General features: G+C 36.3%; 1 protein-coding gene across 1 annotated transcript; it reads left to right on the plus strand.

Moving 5' to 3' along the window:
* The first annotated feature begins 336 nt into the window (after positions 1 to 336).
* Positions 337 to 6,485, plus strand: rom1b (retinal outer segment membrane protein 1b). Its single transcript, XM_060885155.1, has 6 exons — positions 337 to 640; positions 1,106 to 1,256; positions 3,090 to 3,365; positions 3,862 to 4,016; positions 4,473 to 4,719; positions 6,030 to 6,485. Exons 2-6 carry the CDS (start codon positions 1,107 to 1,109, stop codon positions 6,267 to 6,269), a joined length of 1,068 nt encoding a protein of 355 aa, XP_060741138.1. The 5' UTR covers positions 337 to 640; position 1,106; the 3' UTR covers positions 6,270 to 6,485.
* The last annotated feature ends 1,014 nt before the right edge of the window (positions 6,486 to 7,499 follow it).

Genomic DNA, 7,499 nt, shown 5'->3' on the forward strand with positions numbered 1-7,499 from the left:
GCACTCCGTCCAGGGTGTATCCTGCCTTGATGCCCGATGACGCCTGAGATAGGCACAGGGTCACCGTGACCCGAGGTAGTTCGGATAAGCGGTAGAAGATGAATGAATGAATGAATAAATAAAAGATAAGCTGACTAAATAAATAAATAATTTTACAACTTTGTTGTGTCTCTACAATGTGTCGCTCACCTGTAGTTATTCATATGTAATAGAATTCAGCTTCTCTTGTACTCTCATTCAATGGGACAAAAGCAATAAATTTATGTACAAAAACATTAAAGATTATTCCGTCTTTCTTACATACTGACAACTTTGTTACAACGTTCTCCTCATTGTTCCATTCTCATCACTTCTGCCTTGCATAAGTATACCTCTGATCCAAAATGTACCTCATTTATCTCTTCCTCCTTCCCTCTGGCTTTGCAGATCAAGGGCAGGTTTATTTAGAGGACAATGGTCTGAATTGCTGTTGGCTATTCTAATTGGTCAGTTTAATAGGATCAGCTCTGTGCAGAAGAGATTATGACACCCAAGGCATAATTCTTCATATCATATTCCTGAGTCCTCATCAAAATGGCTGCAGAACTGTAGAAAGTGCTGTTTTCAGCCCTAAGTGAAGGACACTAAACAATCTTTGAAGGTAATCCAAAATCTTATGCGTTTTCTAAAAGAAACAAAGTAGCTCTGCGGCACTTGTGATTGATTTTTAATTGATATTTTTTACAGCAAAGCTTGGATTAATGGATTAAAGAACTTTTAAAACCGTAGCAAGGATGGAGTAATTGCCTTGAATTGGACCTATTATATTACTTTTTTGTATTTTTTTTTTACTTTAATAGATTTAAGGATTACTTTTGAATCAGACACTGTGGCAGATATTTATTCTTCAAAGTCCTAAATTGTTAATCTGGGCTTTCCCCTCATCCTCCATATCTAGCCTCAATATTTGTAATTTAGTTAAAATGATTATTAATGATTATATGTAATATGCCAAATGCCATGAATGTAATTATTTGCATAGAATTATTTCAATATTGACTTTGCAATTATTTGTCTGTCATCCTCCAATTCATTCCTATTTTCCTCCTCTCTTTCCTCTTTCTAGTATGTCACTCCTCAAGATGAAATTTCCCTTCCAGAAGAGGGTACGTTTGGCCCAGGGACTTTGGCTGCTGTCATGGGTTGCTATGGTCTCTGGTGCCATCACCTTTGCCATGGGAGTCTTCCTCAAAACTGAACTTTTCCGCAGGGATGAGGTACTAAGCCTTTATTAACCTACTTCTAATGACAATACACAGTAAAACACCCATGTGGCAGCTTAGCTGTTTTGTATTTAATGTAGTTGTTATGTTGAGATTTCTTTTTTTTTAATTATTTTATAGACTATTTGTTTTACTGGTCAAATGCATCCTAGGGCATGACAAGTTACTTAATGTTTTAATAGGTTAATAATTTATTGTGTTCTGGTAAAAATGTATGAATTTAAAATATATACATTTTAAATGTTAAATGAGTCCGGAATATATTACCTATAATTTAAATGTACTTTTAAGACATCAGTATTCTCTTATGTGCCTCTGTAAGCTGTTTGCAGCTTCATGTAGGATAAAATTCTTAAGTCACAGGGCTCATAGATAAGACTGTTCAAGGATACATGGCAAGTTCAGATCATCCCCTTATTGCGTATTGCTCACTTATTGCATTTTTGAAGCTTTGTGCATAAATTATTGATAAAAACAAACCACATTTTAGTGAACATCTTTGTAAACAAGAGGCAGGGTGTTCTTGTTTTTGTGCAGTACAACGACCACCCAAACTCATTATGACACCTATGGGATATATCATGTCTAAACCTGAAATGATAGAGCTGATTTGATGAGGTCAGCTTATCAGATGTGGCACCATTTAAAACAATAATGTAGTACAATAAATATATGCTAATTATATAATAGCTTAATTCAAGTGCTGTTGAATTCTCTGATCTGATTGTTCAGAAGACATATTTTCTATTTAAAGTTTTGTATAAATGCTAAAATCGAGCTAAAAGAATATGACTTGTATAGTGGAGGCAATATAGATTAATAGATTAACTAAATTTGTTAATTTAACTAAATGGTAGGTAGCAGTGTAATGGTCAGTAAGTTTCCATCATAGAAAATATCAAGACAAGCTGTATAAAAACAAAGCTACCTAGAGAATGACAAAACTACCTTGTCTTACAGAATGTTCTGCAACATAGTATGACAATAAATCATATGGGGGTTTGTTTGTGCCGGTAGGATGATCTTGGCTATTTGACAATTTGCATATCCATAATCTTTATATGTATAGTAAAAATAGCCAAACCTTGCTCATGATAAAGGAATAAGGAAACAAACCATTGTCACCAATTACCTCACGAAAATCATTTGCGTTGGTAACCATGTTATTGAGCTAGACCTTCTCATTCCTTGATTTGGCCTTGCTTAGTAAAACCTACTCCTACCTACACATACACATTTCAATACCCCACTGCTGCTACTATATAAGTTCTATATGTTTACAATTGTTGCACAATGTACTTTATAATACAGTATGCACACCGGCCAGTGCTATTTTGTGTACTTTGTGTATTTTTTCATGTAGTGTTTTCTATTGTCTGTCTGCACCGTCCTTGTCTCGCACTGTTGCCCTAGGCTGCACATGTTGCACTTTATGTTTCTAATTCCTTAACTCCATGTTGTTTTTGTCTTGTTTTTTGTAGCTTTATGTCATTTTTGTTGCACCATGGTCCTGGAGAAATGTTGTTTTATTTCACTGTGTACTGCGTCAGCTATATATGTATGAAATGACAACAAAAGCTTCTTGACTCCTAACAATATTTCTTGGATAGAAATAATGTATTTCAGACGATGTACTTATAGCGGTAAACTTTTATGCATAACATTTTTATTTTTCTCATTTTCCCTTAAATTCTGATGTTTGTCTTGAAATTCATGTTGAGATACAAGATTGAAGGTCTAATCAATTGTTAAATGCACTGCATTATTTGAAGGTTTCCAAGTCTGAATCTATTTTATCTAACTTTTCATTCTCCCCTTACTTCCTAGGTGATGCACAACAATGACATCCATATTGTGCCCAACCTGCTCATAGTCGTGGGGTTGATGTCTGTGGGCATCAACATCTGTGCTGGTAAAGTGTGTCAGGACTCTCTGGATGCCTCGCGGTTCCCGCGCTGGAAAAACATCCTCACTCCTTTCTTCTGCCTCTCTCTCTTCTTTACTTCTCTCCTGCTGGTTGCTATGACACTGAGCTATGCCCTGCAGCCCAGCCTGGAGGAGTCTCTTAAAGTGGGATTGAAGAATGGCATCCGTTTCTATAAGGTGAAAGAATGTGCTTACACATGAATAAAGTTTTCCTATGACTTTTCTACTTATAGTAAAATCACACTCACATAAACCACCACTCAGTCATAGTATTGGTTGAATGATAGTAATAATCATTGTATCATATTATGTGCTCTATAGGTGAAAAATGGGTAGTTATTATGTTTATTATATGTATTCTAAAAAAACATTTACACAAATTTAAAGTATAATGGCAATTTCTGTGTTGTGTGATATATGAGATGCCTGCTAATAATTAGGATGTACATTGAGCTTGATTCTATTTAAACATAATCAATGACCAAAATAATTTAAATCCAAAATACCAAACTTATTGTAAGCGATCAGTAAGAGGGATTGTTACACATTAGTTTTCTGTACTGATTAACAATCAGACTTTCTCCAATAACTGTGTTCTTTAGTTCAAGACTAGGCTTAAAGCTTCATGCTCATTGTGCACAAGGTAAGTGTAAAATTGTACTCCATCACTCAGGACACAGACACTCCAGGCCGGTGCTTCCAGAAGGAGACCATTGACCGTCTGCAGATAGAGTTCCAGTGCTGTGGGAACACTAATTACAGGGACTGGTTTGAAGTGCAGTGGGTCAACAACCGCTACCTGGATTTCACTTCAAAAGAAGTGAAAGAGTGAGTAAAAAGCAGAGAGAGAGAAAAAAAAACAGACCTATTCATCCTTCCTCTTAGCACATTTTAAGGAATAAGGATTGTGTGAAAATGAAATTAACACCATGTGGTGTGAATTTGCTTCCTGTATTTCTTACAAACACTGTTGATAGTCCAAGATCCTTGCTTTTAATTTAATGAATGTGTGGAAACTGCGGATCACATGTCTCCACACGTGTGCATTCAACAATTCAAATCAATCACATTGAACCTTATGTGTGATCCGGGCAAATGACCTTGACCACACTGTGACCCAAGAAAATCTGCTTTAATTTGTAGTAATGCAAGAGAGTTATTTCAAATTTCCACACATTTAATTAAATTTTATAAACATATAGAAGAAAATTGCAAAAAGAGATCATGCACATATCTGACCAAACTCTGTTTTGTGTTTCCTGTGGTGCTTGGTCTCTTGTCTAGCCGTGTAAAGAGTAACGTGGATGGCCGTTTCCTAGTAGATGGAGTCCCTTTCAGCTGCTGTAATCCAGCTTCCCCCAGACCATGCATCCAGTACCAGCTCTTAGACAACACAGCTCATTACAACTACGAGTATCAAAGTGAGGAGCTGAATCTCTATAACCGTGGCTGCCGTCAGGCTCTGGTTAACTACTACATGGGTCTGATGAACTCGATTGGGCCTGGAGTACTGTGTGTATTTCTAATTCAGGTACAGTTGAGGAAAATTACTGTATGTTAAAAGTAATAATTATTTGTAAACTGAGTCACTGTTCACCACATCCATGCATGATCAGTTCACAATTGAGGCACTTCCAGTTTGCTGTTCTGTTTATGAGCTACAGTTACTCTGTAAATGAATCAAATGAAAGTTTTATACAAAAAAGCTGTTGGCTCATGTACAGGTTTACTTTGCAGTACAAAGAACTGCACTAACAAGTCCATTATAACAGAAATTAGCATGAAAGTTTCTTATTAAATGCAATAGTACTGCCAGAGGAATTATTAAAACACGTTGTATTTATTTATATATTCCTAACACAAATGTTCGCATAAATCCAATACTTCTTGACTTGACTTGACTTGACATACATGGCTTTAATTCAATTTTTTGTCATCAAGACACCTTAAACTATACTGCCAGCTAAACCAATGGCAAACAAAACGAGAAAAACATGCCAGATATGCTTATTTAAGACTTTATTTATTTATTTATTTATTTATTTATGTTCCTGAAAACCACATATTTACATATATAATATTCAGCTGAATGTTTACACCTTCGCATCAGAAACATGAAACCAACACAATATACAGTATGTTGCGAGTTAAGTTTCTAGATTTGGCTGTTTTTTCTTCACTATCAGTGTTGAAAATGTTGTTTTTGCCTCTGAACACTTTTCACTTTTTTTGTCTTGCTGAAGGATAAAAATAATGTGTTTTGAGTAGGTATTTTCCATTTTTTATTTCACATAAGCCTTTGGGTAACTGTTGTTTTATAGTCAGTCTAGAATAAAATCAGTTGTGTATTTAATATTCTTGACCATATTAAGCATTTTTTAACTTCCCAGCTGAGTCTGGCAGAAATATAGCCATCCTATAATAGAAAAATAAATCTGCTTTGATAAGCTATGATTTGCTGTTTTTTCAGATATTTATTTTTCAGTCTGTGTTTGTAGCTGTTTCTAGTCCAAATCATAGAAATTAACTAGATCATGCCAATGAGGATGTAATATTTAGAGACTGCTGATGCAGGTAACTGTTAATCTAGACTCAATTGCTAGTTTGTAATGTTTAAGCCATTTTACAAAGATAACACCATTGTGTTTTCATCAAAAACTCTGTTTTGTAGCTAGATAAATTTATAATTTTTCTTTTTTCATTTTCATGAAAACTGTCACATCGATTTTATAATAATACTTCCAGTAAAACCTTGAATATGTATCATTTCAAAATCACATTAAATACCTTTTCAGAAAGTACATATACCCATTTGGGTGCCTGCCCCTATTTCTGTTGTAGATGACCGTGTTGACTGGACTGCGCTACCTTCAGACCTCCATGGCAGCTGTGGAAGGACAGGAGAATGTGGAGATCGAGACAGAAGGCTACATCCTGGAGAAAGGCATGAAGGAGACAGCCAAAGAGTTCAAGGAGAAGGTGATGAAGTTGTTTCAGCAAGGTCAGGTGGAAGCTGCCGCTCCAGCAGCTGAACCAGAGGCAACAGCGTCAGCAGAGAAATCAGACACGGGCTCCAGTTAAAGGAAGCGATTTAGACCATTAGTAACTTTAAACCCTGACAATATTCTTCTGTTCTTCTTTTAAATTTACAGTTACTTTAAAAATTCACATAACTGTGGAACATCAAGGGAACCACAATGCATGCTGTTTGTAGGCCATCATTTCTGCTTTATGCATGTAAAGATATATCAGTATAGAAAAATGCATGAGCCAAATAAAGATATGAGTTTGTATCTGCTTTGTGCTGCTATTTGGTTGCTTTTTTTAATGAATCCTCTTAGTGATTGTCTCCTCTTTAGAGGTGTATATATATAGAGAGAGAGGATTGTAGAACAGTAGGGCTGATAATGAGGCCTGTGTCCTATGTCCTGATTAATGAAAAAATATTTGATTCATTTTATGATTTTGCTGAAAAATGCTTGATATTAATTTTAGCTAAAGGTTTACACACAATACCAAGTAACACCACAGGTGGGATTTAGTTCTAAAGGGTTTAGCCTAATCTAAATCTACTGTAAACAGCAACTGTACATTATATCTACATCTCTACAGCATCTACGTTGGATTTAGTCCATGCTAAATCTGTACCTAAATCAATGTTTGCAGTCTCCACTAATTCTACAGAAGCTTTCTCATGAACTGACAGGAACTGAAAAGTAGTGTTAAAAAAAGAGCCCTTGCTCTGTTTAGGATCTTCTTTTAATTCTATTTAACACCACTACTGTGGCAGGGGAAACTGAACTGAACTGACTCATACCCATTCACACACAACAAACAAGAGATTCCAGTCAGCTTACAGATGCATGTCTCTGAACTGGAGTAGGAGACTGGAGAAATTGGTGGGTCATGCAGATAAGGCTGTGGGGTTGTTGATTGGGGGATTGGGGTTCAAGCCCCAGCACTGCCAAGCTGCCACTGTTGGGCCCTTAATCAAGGCCCATAACCCTCCAGGGGTGTTGTATCATGGCTGACCCTGCACTCTGACCCCAATATGACCCCAATAATACGTGAAGAAATAATTTCACTGTACCCTTATTTATATGTGACAAAATAAAGGCTGCTTCTTTCAAATATGAGTCAGGAATTGAACCCTCAACCACATGATAAACACTAATATAAATTTATTTAACGTATTTCAATGTGGGGGGGCACGGTGGCTTAGTGGTTAGCACGTTCGCGTCACACCTCCAGGGTTGGGGGTTCGATTCCCGCCTCCACCTTATGTGTGTGGAGTTTGCATGTTCTCCCCGT

This window comes from Tachysurus vachellii, chromosome 13, assembly GCF_030014155.1.
Source record: "Tachysurus vachellii isolate PV-2020 chromosome 13, HZAU_Pvac_v1, whole genome shotgun sequence".
In the NCBI taxonomy this organism is placed as follows: domain Eukaryota; kingdom Metazoa; phylum Chordata; class Actinopteri; order Siluriformes; family Bagridae; genus Tachysurus; species Tachysurus vachellii.

Bases quoted from the DNA above. Each gene is read 5' to 3' on its own strand.
- rom1b (XM_060885155.1), top strand. From the start codon at position 1,107: ATGTCACTCCTCAAGATGAAATTTCCCTTCCAGAAGAGGGTACGTTTG. The intron at 3,366-3,861 runs GTGAAAGAATGT...TCCATCACTCAG, and splicing joins ATGGCATCCGTTTCTATAAG to GACACAGACACTCCAGGCCG. The intron at 4,017-4,472 runs GTGAGTAAAAAG...TCTCTTGTCTAG, and splicing joins ACTTCAAAAGAAGTGAAAGA to CCGTGTAAAGAGTAACGTGG.